The 26486-nt window shown below is 42.2% G+C and overlaps 1 protein-coding gene across 2 annotated transcripts in view; it reads right to left on the bottom strand.

Annotated features, from left to right (window-relative positions):
• Positions 1-26486, bottom strand: part of VWF (von Willebrand factor) — a 129745-nt gene that overhangs the window by 92765 nt on the left and 10494 nt on the right. For both annotated transcript variants that reach the window (XR_009747415.1, XM_061476446.1), the window contains exons 6-15: positions 24196-24320; positions 17813-18029; positions 15760-15882; positions 13361-13472; positions 11250-11296; positions 6890-7026; positions 5365-5503; positions 4697-4797; positions 1608-1803; positions 387-602 (exon numbers count right to left, since the gene is read on the bottom strand). Coding sequence is in view for 1 of the 2 variants with exons in the window: in XM_061476446.1 (XP_061332430.1) it covers positions 387-602; positions 1608-1803; positions 4697-4797; positions 5365-5503; positions 6890-7026; positions 11250-11296; positions 13361-13472; positions 15760-15882; positions 17813-18029; positions 24196-24320 (1413 nt within the window). In the remaining variant the exon portion in view is untranslated. The remainder of the gene's footprint in view (positions 1-386; positions 603-1607; positions 1804-4696; positions 4798-5364; positions 5504-6889; positions 7027-11249; positions 11297-13360; positions 13473-15759; positions 15883-17812; positions 18030-24195; positions 24321-26486) is intronic.

Raw genomic sequence — 26486 nt, 5'->3', positions numbered from 1 at the left:
CACTGATGAGGTCAGGGCCTGGGAAGCTTGAGCCTTGAAAGAAGGCAGTACCAAAAAAGCAATTAATATACTACTACAAATCACTTGGAGATTCCTACCCTGGGATATCCAGGAAGTTTCCAGGTAACTTAAATACAGCTGAAAATGGAAATCCAGTCAAAAGTTCTGCGAAGGTACATTAGATGACTGCTGCTCTTCCCCAGTGCTGAGCAGTCTCTGTGAACAGTTTTGATAGTGGAGGAAAGCTATACTCTCTCCCATGATTTGCCATAAGTAACACTTGGCACCTTGCAGAAATCACTTCATTCTAGATTTCTCATCTGACATTGCTAAGAAATTCCTTTGAGACCAGGAAAATAAGTGGGGTTTAGGAGCATTTCACTTACGGCAGAAGTCAGGTTCCCTCCAGTGGACCAGGACATTCTTCCTAGCACAGGCTGCTGCGTAATTAGCAATAGCAGAGCACAGACAATCCTTGCCATTGGAGCAGGCACAAACATCAAAGCGGCAGTTCTTCACATAGGGAGTGGGACTGACTTCATGGTGACAGGGTTCAAATGCAGAAGACATCAGAACTGAGCAGGAGTCCTCAGCATATTTGGCTGAAAAGGAGAAAAATTACATGCTTGCACTGAATCAATCAATGGCTTTCAAGAAAAGCTAGAAGAGACACAATAGGCATTTTCTTTTGTTAAAAATGAAAATAAATATAAAAAAAAAACACAAACAACCAACAACAACAAAAAAAACACAGAAGAATAAAATAGGATCAAGGAGGCGTAGATAGCATCATAGCTCATAAGGTCATAAGCTCCACTAAAAGGATAATGTTTCACTAGTAAAACAAATCAAGAAAAAGCAATGCTTTTATATTCTGCTAGCACAATTTCTGGTGCTGTACTTCCTTTTATGGGGCCTCTGCTTTCTGCTGCTTTTTACATTTGCAAAATTAAACCTTCTAGGCTGCTCTACACTCACAGATCACCAGAGCCTGCTCTGATACACAGCTATTGGGTTTTTTTCTGTGTGCTTACTCCTCCCCAGAATCAGAAGTTGCTGTAACCCCTGGGACACAAATTTCTCCCCATTTCTAACCAGCACAGCCAAGTAGTATGGAGGGAAAGAGGAAGGCTGTTAGAATGCAGTAAAAGAAGGGAGACAAGGGATCAGGGCAAGTGTATAAGATGTAAAAATCAGAGGGGTGAAGATGACAGATTTTTATCCTCAGAGTGGGCAAATCACAGTATTGGTATCACTTGTAAAAGGAGTTTCAGTGGCACAAGTTTGTACTGTGGCTTTGATGGTTTAACTCTGACTGTGATTCAAACTGAACAGCAGCACAATCCCACATTACTAATTTTTGTTTAAAATTTGCAAAAAAAAAATTACATTTTCCTGAGGAAGCCTGCATCAATCAGTGTGTCTCTCTGGGTTTTGATGTCGGGGTTTGGTTTTGTTTTAACAGCCACCCTATTGGCCGTGTAAGCAACACTAGCTTCCTCTCTTTTTTCCTTATTTTACTTCTGTTTCTTCTTATTTTTTTATTGTTATGTAAAATGGTACATCATAGTTTGCTGCACGTGTTAATTTTGGACAGAGCTCAGTACCTAAGCGAGGATTGAGATTGCAGGGGTCACTGTCTTGTTTTAACAAGTCTTGGCAATCTGCGTTGAGCTTCCAGGAGTTTCCAAAATCTTCTAGAAGAGCTTCCACCATGCCAGAAGGTGTAAGAAAGTCATCCCCTTGGTTACCATTGTAATTTCCACATAGCCCACACATCCTTTCGGAATAGACTGAAGAAATCTAAGGAACACAATATTAGCCATAACATTATCCTCCTGAATATGTCTTCAATGTATGACATGATTTTCTAAAGAATGAATCATACGCTATTTAACAATCAAGGAGATTCCCAAATACACATTAAAATACTACAAATACAATTTCATTGTACTGCATTTTTTAACTTCTAACAAAAATGCTACTATTAGCAATTTTTGCATGGTACAGTGATAATTTCAATGGCAATTGAAGGTGACTAGGAGAAAAATTACTTTTGTGCCTTGATCCAGTTTAGTCTTTCCCTGTGTTTCCCCTTCATTCATATAAAAAAACAGAGTAACAGTGAGAGTTGCATTGTTTTAATATAGTGAGATGATTATATTTCCAATGGTAATTTGGGAAGAGATACTGCATCCAAAACCAAGAAAACTTGAAAATGAAGAAAACTTAAACAGATTGTTTTGTCATAAAACAGAGGCAACGTTGGAGGAGTTGTTCCCTTCAACATAAAGGATCATTAATAAAACAAGGAAGAGGATACTACCCCTAAAGTTATATTACCTCACATGAGAGCTTCCTTCTGCCTAGAGAAACTTACGATGGCATTGCAAACAACCCATATAGCAGATGGACTTTTCACCTTGCTTATTCTTGCTGCTAATTAAGGAACAGCTGAAATTGGACCCTAAATGAAGTAGTAAATGGGGGAAATCTAAGAAACTTGTGCAACACAAAGCACTAATACCTTTTATTCTAGTAGGAACTGTCAGTTTCTATTAGAAGTAAAGATCTGGTACATCACATGTAAACCAACTGTCCTCGGGAGCTGACTCTGTGTCTTAATGCTACAATAGCTCTCTCTACACATTTAGTAGAGTGTTACTTTAGTCAGATTTGCAGGAGTAACCAGAGAAACAGAACCAAAAAAGCTAGAAAGAAAAACACATTTTTGAAGAAAACTGGTTTTCTGTATAATTAAAAAAAAAAAAAAAACAAAAACAACATAAACATTCTCCGAAATTTAACTTAATACTTCCCTCCATTCAAACACAGTGGTCAGAGAGTAAATATGGAGCATTGAGAGGACAAACATGAATTATTAGAGGCTATGTATCCTTACTGTTCTGAAGGCCAAGGAGGCTACATTTTCCATATACTCTGCAGACAGACAATGACTCTGACAAATCCAGAGTCTGGGGTATTTTTGAGTGGAAACTCGAATCACAGATATCAAGTGGTCACAGAAAGGGAAGCCTTCTTGAGGAACACAGAAAGAAGTTTTGCCAGAAGTCTGCCCAAGTAATGGAAGCGTTTCACTTCCCCCAGCTGTCAGAAATATTTGGCAACAGGTCAGTCTACAAATCCAGCGTAAATTAACTCTCCAAAAGCAATTCCAAAAATGCTTTCAATGCCCAGAGACAGAAGGAGCTAGGAGCAGAACTGAATAAATGGAGACAATTGGAGAAGCTTCTACTGCTCTTATGGGTGGAGGATCTGGAGCAGAAAATTAGATTTGTTTTAACTAAGAAAGGATTTGCCAGGCTATACAGGCCTCTGACCAGGAAAAAGAAAAATTACTTTGAATACTGAGAAAAGCCAAAACTTCTGAGATGTGGCAAGAGGCTGAACTGAATTATTCTGAATCCAAAACCAACTTCTGGGACCCCTGGAACACAGAGATAAAGGCAAGATGGAAACAACAACAAAACCACAGATGTTTTCTGAAGTTATTCTTGACTTCCCTTCTCTGTTGTCCTTTCAACTCTTGTATTTCTGAACTAGGTTTCACAAACCCTTACGCTGTGCCAGATGTGGCATTTAAGCCAGATGTGGGGGCAGCAAGAGGATTCCAAAAGCAGTACAATGGTTTAGAGACAGCAGCACTCACTGCCCAGTAGAAAACGCCAGGAAACCTGGCATTCTTTGCCAAAATCTTCTCGGTGAGCAAAACCACCCCACATGGGGCCCAGCTGCAGATCCCCTATTCCAAATGGGGCTAAAGGCAGCAGGGCTGTGGTTAAGCACCCACCCATGCTAGCATGGCGCAGAGCACACAGGTCTGCAGCTGCCCAGCAGCACATGGAAGCCCACTGATCTGACTTAGCATCTGTAGCCTGCAGCTCATTACACCAGGGAGCAACACTACAGGCGGACTCATGCTCCTTACACACTCAGGGTCAACAACTGCAGTCACTGGGACCTGCGATCAAAAGGAAACAGCCCCTTGTACAAGCAAAGAGGGAAACAGATGGCTTAGCTGTAGAAACTGTGGTGGTTTATCACCTATGAGGAGACTATTCCGCAGTGAATAATCTCCCTCCCCTTCGTTCACAGGAAAATAATTTTGCAGCTTGTAACACACACACAGACACGCACACCCTGGTTTGGGTATTTCTACACTCTGTGGTCTGCAGCACAGACAAACGCTAATTGTTAATCAAGGGTGACTTTAAGCATTCCTCACTGTAGAAGAAGCACGCAACATAACTTCTGTGAGTTGATTGTTCTCCCTGGAAATTAAGAGTAACTGTGTCTCTGGAGCCACATTCTTTCCTTATTTTAAGTCATACAAATCCATTGTCTTAGACAGGGCAGTCAAAGGAAATGAAAGCAGAAATCCAGTTTGGATGATATGTGCTGAACAAAACACAAAACTATTCATGGGTAATAATGGCTGTCATTGCAGAAAAAAAGAGGGGGAAAAAAAAAAGCTACCAAGCTGCTGTAGGATGAAAATGTTTGTTTCTGGAATACAAAAGGACCTGTATATCGCTCTGGGGGTAGCAAAAAAGAATGGAATTTCTAACATGCAACACAAAACAATTTCTCATTTCATCAAGAAGATATTTGTACATGTTTGGGTGGGACGAGAGAGGGGGCAAATAGACAGAAATAAGACAGAAAGAAAGAGTACCTTCACTAGGAGTTCACCATGACCATCCCAGTCAATTTGCAAATCTTCCCCATAGGAAATGCGAACTGAAGTCCTCACCATGCGCTGGATACGGAGGGCACCTTAAGACAACCACAGTGTCAGTCAGCCAAGCCAGGATGTGGTGTTTGATTGCCTGGGACTGCTGTGTTGGACTGAACAGGCCATCAGAGTAGCTGCCATGGAACAGGGGCATTCAGGTCTTCCAAAGCAAAGAGTGCCAGCAATGCCTGCTTCACACTTCCCAAGCTTTGAGCCTGTTCAGCAGTTTACATCTGCATGGACTAGTTCATGGGTTTTGCTTTAAGGCACTCGGGAGTCCTAGGAGAGGATGTATGTGCAATCTGCAAAACCTCAGGCATTACCTGTGACATTCTGCAAGATAACTGGAGGGACTTTCAGCTTCTGGATACATAATAATAATAATAATTTGAAAAAGCATAGACCAACAAAACAGCTTAATTCTGATTTTAGAGGAGCTGAGCCAAGATGTATCAACTATCAACTGAATGGAGAGAAGTTGAAATGACAGAGCTTCTAGAAGAGACTGCAAGTGAGAATTTGGTTTTAAAAACACTTTTTGATTGAACTGAACATTCATAAGTGTTCACTCATCAGTGGCTGGCCAGAGTTAGCTGAAGAAAACACACCTTGTAGCAAAGGGATCTGTATGTCTTGTCCATTCAGTGAAACTCCTCCTCCATGTTTCATTTTAACAAGGCTGTTGTCCATATCCCGGATTCGAACAGAAGCTGAGCGAGTGCACACAGCATCAGGATCATCTGCACACTACAGAGAAGGGAACATTTGCCTTGAACCTCAAGTTTCACTTCACTGGATACTTAGCCCCGGGCCCCCAGAAGGCATTTCTGCACCTAATTCGGGAGGTGTTGAGTGTCTTGATGGTTTTATGGATCTAGTTTTTGCATCCCACAAACACTAGGCTGGAAGCCCTTCTTCCATTATCCTGTTAATCATGCACCAGGGAGCTACCCACACAGCTTCTGCCTCAGAGCTGGGAAAGCAATCCACAGGCATTCCCTAGGACCCCTGGGAGCAGCCCATACCAGTGATGGACAGCCACCCCCCCCCGGGCTGCGGCAGGAAGGACACGATGCCCTGCATAGCCCATGAGCCTGGGAAACAGCTGCACGGTTCATGCTGCCCCACACTCTTGTGCTACTTATTTTCCTGGCTGAGGAACCAGAACTGCAGGCCCCTGGGGCTCCTCCCCGCTTTCGAAAGGGAGGTTTCAGTGGAAACCCGTTTTGCAAGTTCCCCAGCACAGATGACCTCAGAGCTGCATTATCAGCGCTTTCTAATGCAGACGTATATGGTGCGTAGACCGTCACACCCTGTGACTGCTCTGTTGCTCGCGTCCTGCAAAGTAGGCTCATACTCCCCTTCACTCCCAGTCTCCTGATTCCACTGTACCCCTCCCTGCCTTCAGTTTCTCCATCCCCATCCCTTGTCTTCCCCACTGCTTGATTCAGTACCCTGTTCAGTCTCCAGCATAGTTCACCTACTCGTATATGCAACTAACTGATTAATTTCATGGCCAGGTTAACCTCTCTTATGACACCTCCTCCAGGGTCTCCTTCCCTCCCCGCGCTGGCCTGGCTCCCTTTCCTGCCTCCTTCCAGCTGTCTCCACTCACTGTCCTCCAGCTGCCTTTCTCACATCCAGCAGGGGAGACACGGAAGGAAGTCAGGAGTCGATGACTGGCTAATGAGCAACAGAAATCACCGGCCAATGTGACTTAATGGAAAGCAACCTGAGGGTCTACTCTGCCTGTGCACCCTACTCTGTGTTCGAGGAAATGCCTTTTCCCCAGGCATTATCCAGGCCCCAGCCTTCAGGGTGCTTTGCAAGGGGCACACCCTTGCCTGCATTTGTTTGTTCAGCTGGCAAAGAGGCGGTGAGGGCTCATTCTCCAAATCTCATTATGAATCTCAGTCTCCAGGTAGGCTCCTGGGAACAGCAGTGAGGAGAAGCAAAGCACTTATTAAGTAAGGAGAAAGACTGCATCTGTTATTTAAACTAATTATTTCACAGGAAAATTAATTTGGTTGGCCTGTATATCTGCAATTCATGTCATGCTCCCACAGCCCTTCCTTCCTACTCTCTCAAGAGCATGCACAGAGGTACACAGGCACCAGCCATGGCTGCTGTTACCTGCATGGTCTCGATGATCACAGAGAAGGAATTTTCCACACAGTCCTTGGCAAATAAGTACTGACAAATGCCACTGAAGGTGTAATACTTGTTGTCAAAGCTTTTGAAATGGGACTGGCCAGTGACAGAGCATTCTCCTGAAAAAGGCAGAGACATTAATCACCCCAGTGCCAGTTGTGAGCAAAATCCTGCCCATCCCCACCTAAACCGCTGAGCTGGAAGAGCAACCCAGTGGAGCAGGCTGCACAAGGACCAGTTTCTCTGCAGAGCAGAAAGCACCGTTGAGATGCTTATCTCACTGTTTATTCCTGTAACTCATTACCAGTAGTAACAGAGGCGCCAGCAAAAGCTGTGGAATATGGTGCAAATCGCACTCAAGAGATGAAATTCATGCCTACAGAAAAGCATATATAGTGTTTCAAATGAAGGGTCATGAGGACATCAGCAAATGGCTCAGCTCTGCACTGAAGCAGATCTGAATCTTTGGTAGTACATGCCTCAGCACAGTCAATGTCCCCACAGGGTAGGTCACACCTAGGATGTAAGTGCTGGTGGCACTAAGCAATTCCAAACAGCAACCCATGCTCTCTTTTATGTAGGAACTAAGTTTCCCCCTTTATGCAATGGGAAAACTGAGGCACAGAGAGTGGATGTACACTAATGCCCAAGACTGACAGAGCTGGGAAAGACACTCAGGATTACCCAGCGTTAGTCCTCCATACACTAGGACATGTTGCCTCTCTACCGCTATGCGGGAGCTTGCAACATCTTGACACAGCACACTCTAAATCCACTTTTACTTAGCCCGTTGGGGCATCCATGGAGCTGGCTGTACAATGCAGACATTTTTACTGATTTGAAAAATCAAGATTTGCAACAAGACTTGTTGGACTTTCACTGCTGCTCTGCTCTTCTGCAGAGATGCCTCAATTCTTATTCTGTTTCACGGTTGTGTCTTGGCAGACAGTGAGCTCCTTTTTCATCTCCCTACTGGTGTTTTATGAAGGCAACAGTGTCTGAAATCCTCCTTAAAGACAGCCCCCACAAGTGTTGATTTCTTCTTTGAGCTGCCTTGTAAGAACTTATTCTAGCATTGAAGTAAAAATACCTTATCAGAATGAAGAGCTGTTAGATAATCAGGGCTAGAGTTCTTCCAAGGGCAGAATTTTTGTTGGACTTTACTCTGAACCATTATCTTAATTAACTAGCATAAAGTTAAAAATAATTCTACAAGAGCTACATCTAAAGTCCTTACAGAATAGTATGAAAGCCTGGGAAGCCCACCCTTCTATTACAGAAAACAGGCTATTTAAACATACCAACATCTTAAAATGTTTGGTAAGTTGTGGCTTTTCACTTCCAGGAAGGCTGTATTCAGATGCCACAACTGGGATTTAGTACCCTGTTATGCTAGGATCTCTGCAAACACAAAGGGAGGCTTCAGCTCCACAGAACTTGCAAAGATAGACCCTCACACTTAGAGATGGTCCCATGGCAAACAAGGTGGGCAGAGACCTTGTCCAGAACAAAATTCAGGTGCTGGGCCTACACTGGCAATCCCCTGACAAAGGATGGAGAAAGGTTAAATGTCACAAACTGGCAGATGAATTCCATGAGTTATTCCCTCTTCACTCCCTTTGAGTCCCACATAGCATTTGACTAATGAACATCAAGTGGAAATTTCACTTTTCAATATATTATTCAGCATTAATCATCTTAAATCAGCCCGTGTTACAGCACAGCCTCACAGATCCTGAAGATTCTCAGCCTTGTGCATCTCTGATTTGCCCTAAAGAAGTCCAGCACTCACTGTATGTCATCCCCTGCATGACATCCCCCAGAGAGTAAGGCAGCTCGGTATTTACTAGCTCACCCTGGAAGCCCCATTTTCTGTTCAGTTAAATTTAGATAAAGGTAAACCAAGTGTTATGTTACTCAGAGTCATTTAACTGACTATCAGATACGGAGAACAGATTTAAAGAGAATTAGGCATAACCCACCATATTATACGCAGTTTTATTTCCAGGGAATTCTCTGAAACTAGGAACAAAGAAGACAGCCTTGCAGCATGGAGAGCTAGGGTCTGCTACCCAAAGCAAGTGCCAGCCCTTTGGCCTTTCTCCTGGAAGGGAAATTTCTTTCCTGCGGCAAAGTCTCTTCTTATGGGTCCCTCTATCTACTCCATTTCGTGTAATGCATCCCATGAGATTCCCTGAAACCTACTGCCTTCATAATTAATTTAATTATGATATCAGCTTGAGAGCTTCTTTCTAGTGCTAGCCAGCTATTGCTAGTTGGCTGACACAACACTGCCTTCTGTAGCACTACCTCCAGCTGGGCACCCAACTTTATCACCTAACATACAGCTAGGCAATTCCTTCCCATGATATAAAAGAAACCTTTCCTGATAAACAGGTTGGTAAAAAAAAAAAATCAATGGAACTACCTCCAGCATATGCGAGTCTAAGTATATAAACTTTCTGTGACTCATGATGTTAGAAATATTTGTTGCAAAAATAACCAGCCAACAATAAAAATATTCTGTAACATTGCTTCAAGTAGAGACAAAACAGGACAGGTAACAATATATACTTGGCTACCATTCCTATCAAGGGCTGCTGCTTTGGGAAGGTTTGCTGCCTTCCTGTACTGTCTCAGAACAGTCTGCAGATGTTAGGAGGCACATGCACAACTACTGCACTTATACAGCCTTCAGTCTTGCACAAGCCTAGCTGAAAAGTGACTTGGATACATTGGCAGAAGGTACAAAAATAACCTTATTGACTTCTGCTCATTTGGCACAGTTTCCCAACTCAGAAAAAAGGCAGGGGTACTATACGCCCTCTTGCACAAAGCCGTATATCAGTACCCGTTTGCAAGCCTCAATATCAGGTTTATCGTCATTTCTATAATCACTATGAACAAAACATGGCTGCAGCTGAGGATGAACACTGGGCCCACATAATAGTCATAGTAGACCAGAAAGCAAGGACATAACCTAGGTAAAAACTGAAGTTAAAAAAAGATTCATTTCTTGTTTGTAAACCTGTTGATGCCCTTTAGCTAACAGACGTAACGATTCAGCTGGGCCTGTGTCCTTGATTCCGTGTTTTAGACAATGAGGTTTCCTGCACTTAGAGAGATCTCTAACGAACACCACAAGCACAGGGCTTCTCATAGTCCTGCCTGGCACAGCTCACTAAAAATGTCATTTCTATTTGAACATTTGAATACCCCACTCCCCCCCCTCATTTCTTAAGTTGCGGATTACTTTTTATTTTTTCTACTGCTGACACAGTAGGGCAAGTGCTTTTTCAGTCACAAACAGGAAGAAATGGAGCATTGATGGGTCAGGCAAGCTTAAGGTTAAATCAAAAGACAGACTTTTTGATAGCCATTTTAAGACTGTTGCAGTTCTAATTTGTGAGGATTGCACAGCCTCATCTCAACAAAAGAAAACCACCAAAGCAAAAAAAACCCTACTCTGACTTTTCCTGTCCTGCCATAACCCCAGCCTCCTTCTCATCCCTTCCACTCTCACTTCCCAAAAGCAAGGACAACAAACAAGACAAAGAGCCACACTGTCTCCCTGCAGTCTTCCATACACAACACAAGCAGAGTCAAATGCTGTTTCAGGTCAAGGAGGCCTTTCCATGGTTGAACATAGTGCAGGAACTGAGACAGGGGACATGCCACAGAACTAGCAGGAGGAATTAAGGAAGGCAGCACTTTGCTGGCCAAATAACAGCATGAGAAGTCATATTCCCCATGTGGGCAAAAAACTAGGACAGCAGCCACCAGTAACGGTGAATTTTAGAGGTAAAGTAGGAGGATGGGGAGCACAAACACAGGCAGAGCTACCTCTCCAGTCTGCCACCACCCATGGAAGGCAGGGTGGCCACTTTCTCCCTCCTTTGCCTGTAATATGATCATTAGCATCCAAACCTATGGGGTATTAAAAGTGATCCAATCTTTTCCCAGTGCTTCAAATTGTTCCATCAACAAAACTATGCTGATTGATACAAACACATAGGGAACAGTACTTAGTCAAAGAAACCCAGCAGTATTCCTCTATCTGAAAGTCAGTCCTCTGAACATACAGGCCCTTAAATCTTGGTAAACTAAGTAATCAAAAGAGGAACCATTCTTCTCACCAAAAGGATTTTTTATTGCTACACAAAACCCAGGTAACACTGTGTTTGGCTTGTCTCATGAGAATAACTTATAATGATGATCCTATTTGGTTTGTACTGGAGGAAGCAAGCAAGACAGATTCCCTTTCTGAGTGGAAAACATGTAAGTGGGAGGGATCTAGACAAGGCTTACTTGTCAAAACCTGAAAAGAGTAGCGCTGACTTACCTGGGCATTCCCCATTGCTGCAGATCCAGGTGCCATGCCGACAAATGCTAGGAAACATCATGACAAGTTAGGTAAGAGCACATGAATTCAAATCTTCTGTTGCAACTTTTCCCAAAATAATTGAAAGATGGGCCCCTGTTTCAGGGAAGTTGGACCAGTCCCCAACATCCTTTCCACCTCCCGTAATCTCATTTCTTAATATACCCAATCCTTCTTACCATCATTCAACAGCAGCTGCTAGTAACATGAGCCAGAATGGTTGCAAACTCAAGAAATTCTGTTTTCTCCTGACAAAGCTCTGTGTTGAATACAGTATTCAATTACGTTACACTGATGTGAAGTGAGCTTTAAATACAATTCTCAAGGTATGTCTGTTAATACAACAGAATCATAGAAAAATTGAAATTTGAAGGGACCTTCAGAAAAATTATATACTACAACCCCCAGCTCAAAGAAGGGAACTTCAAAGCTAGATCAGGTGGTTGAGGACCTTGTCCATTGAGTTTAAAAACCTACAGGATGACATTCCACTGACTCTCTGGGCAGCTGTCGCAGTGCTGCACCATCTGGGGGGAAGAATTTTTTCTTGTGTCTAAAGAGAATTTCCACTGCTGCAACCTGTGTCCATTGATTCATGTTTTTTCACCATTTGCCTCTGAGAAAAGCTTGGCCCTGTCTTCTTTACAATCCTCCTTTAGGCAGTGAAAGTTCCCCCATTAGCCTTCAAACAAATGCTTCTCACATTATAAACTACCCTGATGTGATCATCTCCAGTGTCCTCTCCAGTGCCTCTCTCTTGCAGTGGGCACACTACTCAACTCACAACCTCATGAGTTCATCACAGAAGAGCAATAATGCCTTTCCTTCATTGGCCAGCTAGACTTCTGCTAAAGCAGACCTTCAACAATTCAATGGCACACTGCAAATTCCAAGCTCCTCTTGCTTGGTTTCCCTTTCTGTGCAAGTTGTAGGGAGGTGGATTATCTCTTCCTTAATGTCTTTGGGTGGTGGATTTAGTGCCATCTCCCTTGGGCACTACTAGTAACCAGTAACATGCACTGATAGTGATTGAGATGTCCGTCATTCTTGGGTCTGTGGGATACCATGCCAGACAATCCTTGAATCTCAAAAATCAATTAAGTTTCAAGAGATGCTAGATTCTTCTTACTTCTTTAATTATCTCAGCCCTTGAAAAACATTCGTTGGGCGTCAGTTTATTGAGCCTGGTAAATGCAGAGCCAATGTCCTCCACAGTATTACCAAATTTGAATAATAGGAAGCATTTTCTAACAACGCAGTCTATCAGGCAGCACTGATTTCTCAAGAGAAAAGGCTGAACAATGTGGCCAAACTCAAAGCTACAGACAGCTTCAGGGAAAAAGACAAAATGCTACTGTCATGGTTATGGTTCAATTCTGTGACACATGGTGCAGGTAATGATGCACAGATGCAGTGATGATGCACAGACCGTCTTTCTTCTGCATATTGTGGCCTGCACTGGGTCCCTCTTCTGTACTCTAATTGAAAACATATGGGCACAAAGTTGCCTGAACTCCTTCCACAAATATGTTCACACTTACACAAAACCAGATTAGGAATACATTACTCATTCCCCTTCCTTTCTTTAGACAGCTAGCCTTCCCCTTCAGGCTGGCATTCATGAGCCATGCAGCTGGGAAGAGTCATTAGTTTTGCAAGAAGCTTCAAGGACGTGCCTGAGATAACTCCTCTTGGAAAGAAATGGGGTTTAGGGGTTAAATAAATGTAGGAAGTCAAAACAAAGACACCACCATTGACACTAACCAGACATGGGAACCTGCCAGTCTTTCTTATCCACAGGAAACAGGTAGTTCTCTACTGTTGGAAGGAGTATGACCCTCACATTGTTCTATCAGATCAAATATCCCTTTAAAAGTGGAGCTGATTTTGTCTTTGTGAACAGCTCACTTCTTGGAAGGGTCTGGCATTTCCAGTCAGAGAGCAGGTCCTTTGCCAATGAAAGGATTTTTTGTTAAAAGGCTTTCTAGAAAGATCATCTAAAACAGTCACTGACTGATGTGTAGTACTTATCTAGAGCAACAACAGCCACACCAGAGCGACACGCAGTTTACCATGAGTTGCAGTCCTGAGAGATGGTGAAGCCAGGAGGATAATGTTTTCCAGAGTGGACACAGGAGCAGTCAGAGCTTTCAATGCAATGTTCACCATCGAGGAGCTTTCCATCTGGATAGGTCAGGTAGCAGCAGATACACATGCCACACATACACACACACAGGGGCACAAACATGAATACAATTAGATTTTCTAGTTATTCATATGCATTATTATCCATAGTTAGTCACAGCAATTAAAATGAATTAGGCTTGCCAAAAAGCCTTATGAGTGCTGATGTCTACATTCCTTTTAGTGCTGCCTCTCCCTCAGATGTGCTGAATGGAGCATTTCTGGTGCCCCCAGAAGAGCTCTTTGTTTAGTGAGTCCTCAAGTCCAAAAAACACATATTGGAACATATATGAGTCAAACACAGGGAGCACAATCAAGGTTGATCAGAGCTGATCTAGAAACCTGACTGTTGGTTTACTGCTCTTGACTGTAGTAAAGGGTGCCTAGACAGGCTTTGTACCTGTTGTATGAGGAGAGACATAGGGAATGAAGACATGAAGTTAGACACCATAAAAGTCTAGCAGACTGAGTCTAAGAGAAGAAACATTATAATGTGGAGCTGTGCTTCATTTCTCAACTTCTGCAGAAACAAAAAGTGACAGGGCCAGCTTCCCAACTTGGATCCAACTGCTGAGGTTTCCATATTACACAAATATAGTTACCTATTCTATACAGAGAGAATTTTATCTTACAAAGACAAACAGAGGCCAGAAGGTTACAAGACTTGTCCAAGATTGCACTAAGCTAGCAATAGAATAAATGACATGTTTCTTTCTTTTAGATCCCCATGCTGAAACATGGTTGATATTCCTCTATTTTAAAAAGAGCTGGTTTAGCAAAACATTTTGTTTGCTGAAAACCCCTGTCACTCCTCTTTGAGGGACTCCTTCCAATCGCCTGCAGAGATTTTTGGCCCCTTCTCCTGGCAGCAGCAGTTACCACTGACAGTGAGACACAGGTAAGTCCCCTTTATCCCATTCTTCCCATATAGCTGCTTGGAAAGACCTTTGCTGTTAAGAAAAGCCTTTCAGTGAGAAATATTCAAAACAACATGTGAGCATGTGGTGTGGCTCTCCAGAGAGCACAACAAAACAGAACATCCGCCTTTTTTCCTGACAATAGTAATTCCATTTACAGCAATTAAAGTGACTGTGCTGTTGTGTTGTGCATTTAAGTTTAAAAAAAAAAAAAAGAAACACACCATTGAACAGATCCTTTTGATTCTTGGAGCACTGGAAAGAAGCTAAGTAAATGTATAATCCTCATTGTAAATCCCAAATTTCTCTATTCATCTGTCAGATCTGCCTGGTTCTCTATGAAACTCAAATCAAAGTTCTTCCCTGTTGACTGTGCAGTAAGTAACAGTAAAATTTTTGAACTGCTGATTGGTAATTCTTTTCATGCAGTTCCTTCTACTCATCTGTTTCTCATGCAGGAAGCTTTCTGTTGAACTGCTTCTCTCAGTTCCTGTTCTCCTAGACCTTTCCTGGACTGAACTAACAAGTGCAGCTACCAAAGGGAGAACACAGTGAAAGCCCTTGTGTATCCAGTGGATTCATCTCCTTCAGCCTTCCCCAACAGCCCCAGGACTACACAAATATAATAACTAGGTCCTTCACAACAAAATAAGCTCCTGTGTCTGGCTACATCACATCTGGCTTCATCCTCCATGTGCAACTACTAAGCTCTGGATGCAATGACAACTCCTCAAACAAGGATAACATTGTCATTACTGCCTTGTTTTGGAAACCAAATTATGTTCTCAGCAAACCTCCATCATGCTTTGTATGACTCTCTTCCTGCAGTTGTCTTAAGTACAATGGACACAGGAGGAAGACTGTGGTGGTTAGGCTGCCCCTTGAAGCCAATCAACTCTCCTGTACAAATTACTCAATAGTAAATGAAATCATTCATGTACAATCATTAAGATTTCTGGAATTATAGTGCAAGGCCCACACATGCTGGTTTTCTGTAAGAAACTCCTTCAGTACATTCTATTTCTTCCTTCCTCTAACTGGATGCTTCTAACCAAAAGCAATTCAAAAGGAATCTAGATACATCAATGGCAAGCAGTCCCTCACCAAGAAACAAAGGCAACCCTAGAGTACTAGATGGTGCTGATTTTCACAGAAACATTTATTTTTCAGTTGGGTCTGAAAAATGGCCCTTTCATCAAGTGAGCATACAGGCATTACAGAAATTGGTTTATTCTAGGGCACGGTCCCAGAAAAGAGAACTAGTTCTGATTTCAAGAAAATTTAAGGAAGACACAGCTTTCCTTCTTCTAATAAAATACGTAGCATCATTGCCAAATGTTTCTCTGTAAATAATCCAGTAAATAAATTACCAGGGCAGCTGCAGCCATCAACACATTGTCCATGACATACTTCATTGATATTCAGGCTCTGGCAGGTTTTGGCACAAGGGGATACACATTCCTTATACTGCATGCCAACTGGACATCTTGGCCCTGAAACAATTAATAGAAATTAGAAATGCAAATTCCTCGATAACTCGTAAAAAAAATAAATCCTTTAATTATCAAAGGCTGAATCACAGGGACACCAGAAAGTTTATATGCTCTCCTATCAATGACTTCTTATTCAAGAGCATGACATTTAAGAAATACTTCATTTTCAGTTTGCTGCAATATCATCTGTCAGGCAGTGTAGTAAATACTTAAAAGTTAAAGCCAATTTCTTTTCTAATAAATTGAGTCACAATAACTAAAACCAATGCATTAAGAACAATTAAACATGTGAAGTTCTGCAATAACAAGTAATTTGGGTAGACAAGCATATTCTGTACCTTTAAGCTAAGCAGTTACTCCACTCATTTGTGAAATTATACTGTTCCATGTTTCCAGAGAGAACTGAGAGACAGTTAATACTGAAATCCCATCCTTCTTCTTCCAGAGAATTGCCCTCCCAGGATAACACCTATGCTGTGGTGTCTTCACTGTTGTCATTATCTAGGCTAGGCCATTATGCAAGCATACACTACAGCTATCCCTTCATTTTGATGCATAGACACACCTCAAAACTCTGTGGGCATGGAGTGGGAAGAAAATATTAGAGCCTGCCCTTTCCCAGCAAACCCTCTATTGAAGGAGGTGGGAGGATAACGAACTAGCAGTCTTGCCCTCTGTGGCTCCAGGGTCTGGGCACCAGCTCGCACTAGTACAGTGTGCCAGCACTAGAGCCCTGCCAACGCAGCAGAGTGTTTCATGCCTCCAACGCAACTATCACCATCATCTCCTGAGAAAGCATCATAGCAGGGATGAAGGATGATGGAAAATTAAGCTCCTGGTGTGAAGATCCCTTTTATGTCCCAGTGGAAAGGTAACAAATTACTGCTAGAAGACTGGTGTCCAATCCATTCAAAAGGTGGTTGGCAGCATCTTCCTGCCCTAATCATAATTTTCTTTCCATTTTCTTCAGTGGTGGCCAATAGCAGAATATCTTTACCAGAGAACAAGGCATTGTTAATATATAACAGCCATTCACCCTGTGAAATCAATTTACATAAACATCCTATGAAAATTGTCTTTCCTGTGTAATGTAAACACATGAGAAAAATCATTGAGAATATGATATCAGAGGATTGATATTATTGTTATTTGTGTGCTTATGTATTTAACCAGGGTTCTCCAGCAGAGGCATGTGCATATAGCAACAGTAGGTGCAAACATGACCTTTTCTCTATAAATGCAATTCATCCCAGTCAATCCATGCACTTCCTTGTTGAAAATCTCAGCAAAGATGCAATCAGGACCTCTGACCTCAGCAAAATTAAGCTAATAAAAGCAGCATTAAAAAATGCAATCAGGATCTCTAACGTAGACAAAATTTAGCTTTAAAAAAGGCAACATCTCCATTTCAGTGTAACTGGTTCAAGCAAATAAAGGATGAAATAACTGATTGTACTAAAATAAACAAATAAATAAATAAATAAATAAATAAATAAATGTCAAGGAGAGCCTTTCACAAGGATGCTGACTTACCCGTACAGGCGGGTTAACATCACACAACTGGGTCATATGTGAAATAGCTCCTAAACACCCTAGTCTATATCTTTGAGTATCAAGTAAGTCTTTACTGACTCTGTATACCATGGCAGGACCTGTAAGAGCTCAGAATTTGTGGTTCAAACAGTCCTGCCTTAGTGACAACAAATTCTAGAAAAAGGTGGGTGATGGAGAGCTGAAAAAGGGAGCGAGCAAAGGCTCTTCAGATAAATGGAAGTAACAGGCACTTCAAGTTTTAACCTGCCATGCCTAAATCAACCTGAATCAACATCCTAAAAAAGCACCAGTTACTTTTAGCTGCAGCACATAAATCTGAAATACAAGCATGATCTCATTTGGGATAAGCAGCCTAGGAATAATTCTGTCAGCTTACTGCATGCGCTCTCTTCAGGCCATCCGTTCAAAATCAATCCTTCATCAGCACAGCTTCTTGCATAATCAAGGAACACCGAGCAGTGACAGTCCATGCCCTGGATACAGGCACAGATGTCTCTTTCACAGAGATCAATGTATGGTTCTGGGTCAACTCGATGGTGGCACCGGGAGAAGGTCAAAGATGTTCTTAGTAGCTGGCAGGTTTCAATGACACCCTGCACAACAAGTGAGGGGCAAAGGTAGAAAGAGAGAGAGAAAAAAGTGGGGCAAAATTAATTATTATAGTCTCAGAAAGAAGAGAGAAATCCCAACCTTTCAAAACACGCTGTCATCGCTATTGTTAAATGGGTAGTATTTAACAGCTAGTATTTAACAGCACTGCTTAGTTAAATAACATCAATAGTCAAGAGCTAGTAGTGAGATACATCCATTTATTCATCACACCCATATATATATATACACACAGAGGGACATTAATATATTAATTATTATAAAATAGAGTGTCATATAAGAGAGGTTTCATGCAGAAACATGCCAGTCAACCAGTCAGCAAATGGAGGGAAGCAAAGAACTGCTTCTTACCAATGAAGAACCAGATGGCGTCTCAAGTACCAGGAAGATACACACAGCAAGGGAAGAGGAACTTACTATTGAAGTACTTAGGAAGAAAAATGACCAGACCATCTTTTGGATAATGAGGAAACAGAGTAAGTTTCATACTAAAAGATCAAGTCTGACTGGAATCTGAGGAATCAAATTTGTTTCCCACTTCTGACCACATGCTCCTGTCACTCCTGCTAGCTTGTCCAATGCACAACAGGTCAATTTATCCCAGATAAATAGCAGAAAAATAACCCAGGGAAGAAAAGCAATTTGTTCTGCTCTTCTCACAAGTTAAATCAGCAGGGTGATAGCTAGTGTAATGAGAGGACTGCACAGTGAGATGGGGGAGGGCACCAAGACCTCTCTTTTCAATGGCAGCAAACTAAGAGGAAACCTAGCTGTATGTGAAACAAAACCTACAGAAAACTTAGCTTCATTCTCTAAGGGAGTCTCCCCCAAATAGACTTTCTCTTATGTATGCATTATGTCACAGTTCAATAAACCTGAGATCCTCAACGATGCTGAGTTTAGGTAAGTGGAGAAATGATTTTTTTGAGACAACTCTGGCACAAACAGTTGAAGCATAACTTTCTTTTACTTATTTGTCTGTGTTTCATATAAACAGATATAACCATGCTGTATATTTCAGGTGTTAAATATGGGCAGTTTACAGTAACAATGCATTACTCCTGAATACCTCAACAAGTACCTGAGGAGATTGCACATGCAGGTTGCTGTGTTATAACAACAAAAAAAAGTGGGGGGAGAAGGTGGGGTGGGAGCCTTCATTTTTTGGGAGATCTAAAATGTGGAACAAAAAAACCCCAAAACCCAGAGGTCAGCAGATGTCTAGATGTTTTCTCTGAATTTCAGCTGGTATACCTGTATAGGAAAACTGCTGAGTAGAAAAGACTCGTTTTCCCTAAAGAGTGTTTTGTCCAGGTGATCAGCAAAAACTAATACATGTCTGAACTGAGAGAACTTCTTACTTATGAAGACAAACCAGAAATGTCTGGTCCCTTGGGAATATATTTAGAGTTTAGGAAAGTGCTCAGTGAACAACCACATGCAGAAAGAGGTTTTGAGCTTTCCGAGAAAGGCCTCATGGAACTAAAAGCAATGCTAACATATTGCCTTTAGGGAGATGAACATGATTGTCCTCCAGAAAATCAGCTCCAGCCTGGAATAAATCTAATGCCCAGATAGCAGCCACCATGATGAACCAGCTGGAAAAAAAAAAAACAAAACAAACAACTAGAAGAAAGGAAGCAGATCGTTTTTATTCTCTCTCCTTTCTCTCTTTAAAACACAGTGGTCAGGCTGATCTAAGAGAGGTCCTTGTCCTCTAGTTTAAGAGACAATGCACATACATGATGAGCACCAGAGACTGCCAGTCTCACCCACTGCTGTAGCATTCCTGCTCATGGAGGAACAGTCCTGAAAGCAGCTTCACACAGCCAAAGAATCATCTAAAACTAGTCAGCCAGGGAGGGAAGCCTTAGGCTGAAAGAGTGCTTAGAGTATAGGTGCCAGTAAGATTAAACATAGCAGAACTGACTGCAATATCCAAAGCACAGGTAAAGAAAGGTTTTGAAACTTTTCCCTTGACTTCTGCATGAGTTCTATTTTAAGTGTTTCTTTAAATGGGTTAGTGGTGTCCTGGCACTAACAACCCTTAGCAACCACAAACTTGCTGACCTTTTTTCTGCCCCAGTCCCACCACACAGAGCTGTAGGTGGAATTTTGTACATTCTTCCAATTTCTGTGGCGTTGTCTTCTGCTGCTACAAGAACTGCATTTGCCTATTGCTTAACAATTGCCATTAAAGAGATATAACCTAGAAAATGACAGAAGAAAGCAGAGGCACTCTCTTGTTCCCTTGAATTTAAACCCTGTGATATATAGACACATGAAAGTGTTTCTCCCTTTAGGAAGGGCATATTTTGATGCTGTAATTGGATAAAGTTTTTCAGAATACATCTTTTGGCTCACTCAAATGGAGAATGACTTAGCCTCCCATCTTTCCAGGTAAAAAGCTTCCAAAGCCAGCATGTTTAGTACACGAAATGCTGGCTGTATGTTTGAGCAAACATAATAACTGACAGAAATTACTTCACTCAAATGCTGATTCAGCTAGCCTGTACATTTCAGGAGCAGAAAAAAAAGTGATTTTAGATATAGCAGGCCTCATTTTCATCCCTAAAACCTTTTATGGCACCGTATGTCCATGTCTTAGCTGGACCTGCTTGTGATAGCTTCTGGACCGTAATCTGTAATGGTAGACAAGAACCTCTCCCACTTGCTTTCAGATCTGGGGATAAATGCTATTTCTTTACCACATATGGAAGTACTCCATGGGATACAAGTAGGTTTATTTTTTACCAACCACAGGAAAAGCTGAGTTTCAGCAAAAGCAGGAATTATTTGAATTCTATTTTCAATTATTTTCATGTCTAACATGTTACAGGTATAGTTTCCTAACAAGAAAAAAAAAAAGAAAGAAAGAATACAGTAAACTGTGGCCTCAAGCACTGTTTCTATTAGAGGTGAAATCTGAAAAATAAACATCTAAGAATGCATAAACCAAACATAATGCCTTAAAACATATATATTATTTCCAAGGCTGCCTTGTTACTATAGTTATCCATGTCACTCCATTTTATACTTCAAGATCCATGTTACCCATGCTAACATGACAACCATGCCAGTCATCTAAAAGCCTATTAGGCAGTACTTCATTGAACATGTAGCCTAAATCATCACATCCTGTGGTGGAAAAAAAAAAACAGAAAACACTGATCGGTTTTGGTAAAGAGATCTCTTTGTGGTCTCAGATTTCTTTCTGGTAACTCAACAGCAACCGTAGAGGGCAGGGCATGGAAGGGCGGCAGCAGCTCCCTCCCTTCAGCATTACCCAGTTTGGCATGCTCTGCGGGTCACAAGACAGGTAGCCAACAGGCAGCTACATTATGCAGATGCCAAGCTGCCTCCTGCCCTAGGAGAAGAACACAGTATCTGAGAAGAAACCGTATCTACAGGCAGAGCAGTAGTCAAACACGTGGAAGTGTGTATGTGTTTTAGAGGTGGAGGGCAGGGAGAGGACCAGAGCAACAGCAGGATAAGAGTTAGCTGGGTCAAGACCTTTAGCTGATACACGTAGCTGTTAATCACAACAAGAGCTCTTCCTTATTAAAGAATATGAAATTGCCCATGTTTTCTACGATTTGAGGTTAGAGCAACAGCACTTTTTGACTTCACTGCGCTTGCAAAGAAGTCAGAAGCCACTTCTCCAAGGATGCTGCTGTGGTGGGGAGCAGAGAGGGCAAAGTAAACCACAGATCTACCTTGAGTGGGTGGATGGGTGGGAGGAGCACACTGAACCAAAGCTGTTGTTTTCCTCACCTAGCAGCTGATCGCCCGGCTGGGAGGAAGGGAGGGAGGGAGGCTGAGAGATGGAGGAGATTTACATTCCTGAAGCTGAAGCAAGCAAACAAAGCAGGCTATTAAAAAGCCCCACATTCTTCGAAAGGCACTCCTTTGGCTGGTCTTCTATTAATAGTGCTGTGTTTATTCTTGCACAGTGAATAAATTAAGCCAATGTTAAATGCTGTGAGCTCATGAACTCACATGAGAGAGAAGATAATTCCATCCGTTTGTAGGAGAGCAAACTTTATCCAACAAAGCATCAATATTTAACATGATCTGTATAAAACTCATATTAGTTGCAGTCTACCCATCAGACAGGATGCCTCTCCCGGACTTCAGTTGCAATGTTGACATTTTCTAAACACTAAACTTGCCTGAACAGATAAAATTCCAGTGGCCAGCACCATTCACAAGAATTAACCCTGCTGCAGGGCTGTAACCACGTTTAAAACACAGTCTTGTCCCTCAGAAGACATCTTAACCAGGTTGAAACCCTTCGTGCTTTGGTCACCCCCTTGGCACCGCATAGCACTACTCAAGTCAGTTGTTCCATCAGTCCTGTCCCTGACAGGAATGCCCCGACACACCACCTCAGCTCAAACAAGAAACATAGGCTGCAGGTTTCCAACCTGGAATCACTGCTGTGTTTCCTCAGTCAAGTGTGCAGGCTGTAAGGCTGAAGATATGGAGCATGCTTCACTGAATTTCAGAACATGTCTAATATATATGTCCCCATCCAAAAGCTTAGTGGAAATATAGAGTCAGAACTTTGCAAGCTTGTCCAAGTCTTAGTCAGGTTTTTCCAGGTAACTAGGGAAACCAGCATGCAAAGTAGCTGTAGAGCAGATATGTTCCAGAAAGCGCCACTACTCCTGAGAAATTATTTGAGCTTGGTTCAACAAGTATTGGTCTACAGGTCCTGCATAGCAAGAAACTGACAGGTAAAGTTTGGCCTTAGTTACCCTGGCATAAATCTAAACCTGACACCCACGATATTATTCTGATTTATAGAATACATGAGACCAGATGCAAGCCCTCAATGGATGTAGGCTCAATTTACTGTGACAGTCATAACCTGCAATACCCCATGCAGTCAGTGTATATTCAAAGCTACTTTCCCCCCTAGAAGTAGCCTTCCTCCCTGGAAGTGACGATCTGCGTGTGTCCACCCTGTGCCTAAGGAAAACAAGGAACATGTTTATACTTATAAAAGAGGAGAAGAAAAAGGTTGATGCAGCAAAAAGGGTCACAGAGATGGGTGAGACAAGCAGTTCTGTGTTTCTTCAGCAAATCAGAGCTACCATTATATGCATAGCTGAAGGAACCTCCTTCTTCTGGCAAGGGAAGAAGCACAGAGCCTTTGCAACATCTACAGAGAACATCTCCTGTGTCAAAAATAGCCTGGCTGAAGCACCTCACCGCTCTGGGGCCTCCCAAGTACATGAACTGCAACACAATCACAAATACCATTTGTGGTGGTGGTGCTCACAGAGGTTTCAGAACTGTTGCTTCCCAACTGCAGAATCAGAAAAGGAATTGACTACTTCATTCTACAGGCACAACTTAAACACACCTTTCCCAAATAGTACCAAAGTTTCCTTGGCAGCAACTCACCCTTCAGTCTCAAATGCACTGTTGGTTTCCTTGCTTGACCATTTGATGCTTGTGTGTTGGGAGGGAGGGGTATATAGGTACTACAGTTTTAGAAAGAAGAGTGACAGGAAGGGTGCAGTACGGGAGAAAAATTGCATTCACTAACTAGTGAATAAACTGTTCCTTTCTCAACACTGCATGTAAGAAATACATCAGTCATAACATGCAGTCTCCAAGGTCGCTTCTCTATAGCATCGGGCAGCCCAGTACAGAAATCCTTCTGCTATTCCCAGCCAGAGCATGCAGGGAGCTCAGGAACTGCAGGCACACAGCTGCATCCTGCATCCAGCCCTACGCTGGCTCATGGAAACACTGCAAACACACACAGACATCGCAGGCCATGCTGCAGATGTGTTACTTCCACCTTCACCCTGCACCTGATCCTCATGCACCACAGCAGCAACCTACATACAGCCACCACCAGCCCCGCAGTTAACTAGCTGGATGAGGAGCCATGCACCTTGTTCCAGTGTAGTGGTGAGATCAGTGCCCAGCATAGCTATCTCAGACCACACTGCACCTCAGAAACCCAAAACACATATCTCCTGCACCTTGCATCCTAATCACTTGCTGTGGGAGGACCACGGTAGGTGCAGACATGGATTACAAGGAAGCATTTGTGTTCTTCTGCCACAGGGCAAGCAAGCTGCCTTCAGGTATGGGAGGACCAAAACCAGAATGGTATCTTGCGGCACCAACCTTCTCTGCAATCTCAGATGAAATGTTGCAGGTGTTGCTTGGAGTCTGCACTCTCTTGCACTGCTTGTTTTCACTGTGCAAAGCCCAGGAGTTTGCAAAGTCATAACTGTTTGCCACAAGGGTCCCTGTGAATGAAGGAGAGGAGAAGCACATGGATTTTTTAAGAGCTAAAGCAACAAGTAGTCGTTGTTGGCCACTACCACTGTGATAGTCTGCTGAATCATAGAATCAGCTAGGTTGGAAAGACCTTTAAGATCATCAAGTCCAACCATTACCTCAGGACTGCCAAGGCCACCACTAAACCATAAAATCTGTTTCTAAGAATAAAACCTGTCATATCAAATGAATTTCTATTCCAAAACAGATTAACTGTAGAAAAGCCCTTTTCAGTGATCTGGACTGATTCCTACAGAGGACCTCAAGGCCAGACTAAAGCCTGCGGAAGGCAGCTCCCAGCACTTCTCACACCTGCAGGAACATGGTAGGAGTCATTTGCTGGTCAGCTATAATCTGCAGAGCCCTAAGCATGCATACACATTTTTGTACTATTTAAAAGTTGCCAGTAAGATACAAGACATCTTAGAGAGGCAAACAAAATGAAAATACTCTCCCTAACCAAAGAAAGTATTAGCATCCCTGACCCCAGATAGCCTTGATTTTCTCCTGTCTGAAACTAAACCTTGTGCGCAAAGGAACTTACATGCACCATAATTGTTTTGGCCCATGATCTTACTGTCCAATTTGTCCTCAAACAGCTCCTCTGCCTTATTACAAGCATCTCCTGGCCCAGGTTTGACAAGATTTGCACCCATTTTGCATAAAAGCAAAACCAAAGGAGGTAAACTGTATGACTAGCACTTTGTGGGAGATGCAAACCAGGTTCTCTGCTTCTCTTGCTCCATCCTTTGGAGAAGAGGGATCCTCCCAGAAAGGGAATGTTCCCTCCTCCCCGTTTTGCCTCTTATGGCATGGCTGATCCAAGGACTACCTCTGCTTCCTTCTGTGAGCTCCTGCTACAAAACAGTTAATGACTCTCAGTTCTGCAACACTGCTTTTTGAAACCCTGCTGTGTTGCATGTGAGAGTATCAGTTGCCGCTCTTAAAACAATACCCAAGACCTTATGCAGAGAATATGTTGACACATGACCCTGACTGTATTTGGAAAACGTAACAAATGTTTCCCAAATGTATCTATATAATATTTTTATATTTCATATTTTATATCATTTTATATCAAATAAGATCGTCATTGAGCTACCTGCTGTACATTAAGTACAAACACACAGAATATACTGTACTCTAAAAATGTTCCTACAGGGTAGTCTACACTAGGAATGCTAAGGCAGATGTAATAAAGCCAGTAGCCTCTAGTAGACTTTTTGTAAACTAGAAACTGGGGGTTTATAAATGTAGCATATTAGACCAGCAAGAGATATAAAAGGAAGAAGACTCCAAGGAAAGTATCACAGGGAAAAACAGTAAAAGGCATGAAATTTTCATCTACACCCCCAAAATTGAGCACAGGGAAAGAAAAACAAGAACACAACTCTTTAGCTTACTATAGATTGTAGAGATTAGTTTAACAATGAAATGTAGTCTGATGAGAAGCAAGATGCCAGATTAAATACATTGACTTTTATTTACACTAATTCAGCCTTACACCAACATCTATATGTAATGGGAGATGGGCTCCACTCTGAAGTCATGTTCCTCTGGTCTCAATGCACATCCATGCTGAGCTTCCCATTACTGGCAGGTACCCCAAGATCCTCATTCACCCACAAGTTAAGATTTGAAGGCTGGGACAACTGTTGGCCCTGAAATGCTGGTCACCTGGGTTTTAATTTTTTTTTTTTTTTAATAAAATTGTGGGGCTATTTGGGTTTATATTTTTTGGAGCCTGCTTTTCAAACCCTCTTGTTGCCACCACCTGTCTGTATATTAGCAGCTATTTCCAAAGGTACCAGAGATTTGCCAACAACTTGCCAGAGCAGATCTATCTCCTTGCAAAGTCCTGGGGCCCTTAAATCAAGCTACAAGTTGTTTTGAACAGGCAATACTTGATCGATTTGAGTTTGCTCAATAGCTCAAGGTCTTGCCCCAGGCAAGTCTCCTCAACATAGGACAGTAAAAATCTAGGATAGTAATAACCTAAGAGATATCAGCCAACAGTGTTTTTTCCTGTGATTTGTCTTATGTAGCCTTAAGTGACCTATGGCAATTGATAAATGGCTAGAGAGGCACTATAATTTTAAAATGAGACTGCTGCAAAGCAAGCAAGCAAACAAAAC

This window comes from Pezoporus flaviventris, unplaced genomic scaffold (assembly GCF_033815535.1).
Source record: "Pezoporus flaviventris isolate CSIRO_AGI_PZ_B2104156 unplaced genomic scaffold, CSIRO_AGI_Pfla_v1 ptg000096l, whole genome shotgun sequence".
Classification (NCBI taxonomy): domain Eukaryota; kingdom Metazoa; phylum Chordata; class Aves; order Psittaciformes; family Psittacidae; genus Pezoporus; species Pezoporus flaviventris.
Note: the sequence above shows the minus strand (reverse complement) of the source record. Positions and strands in the feature narration are given on the sequence as shown.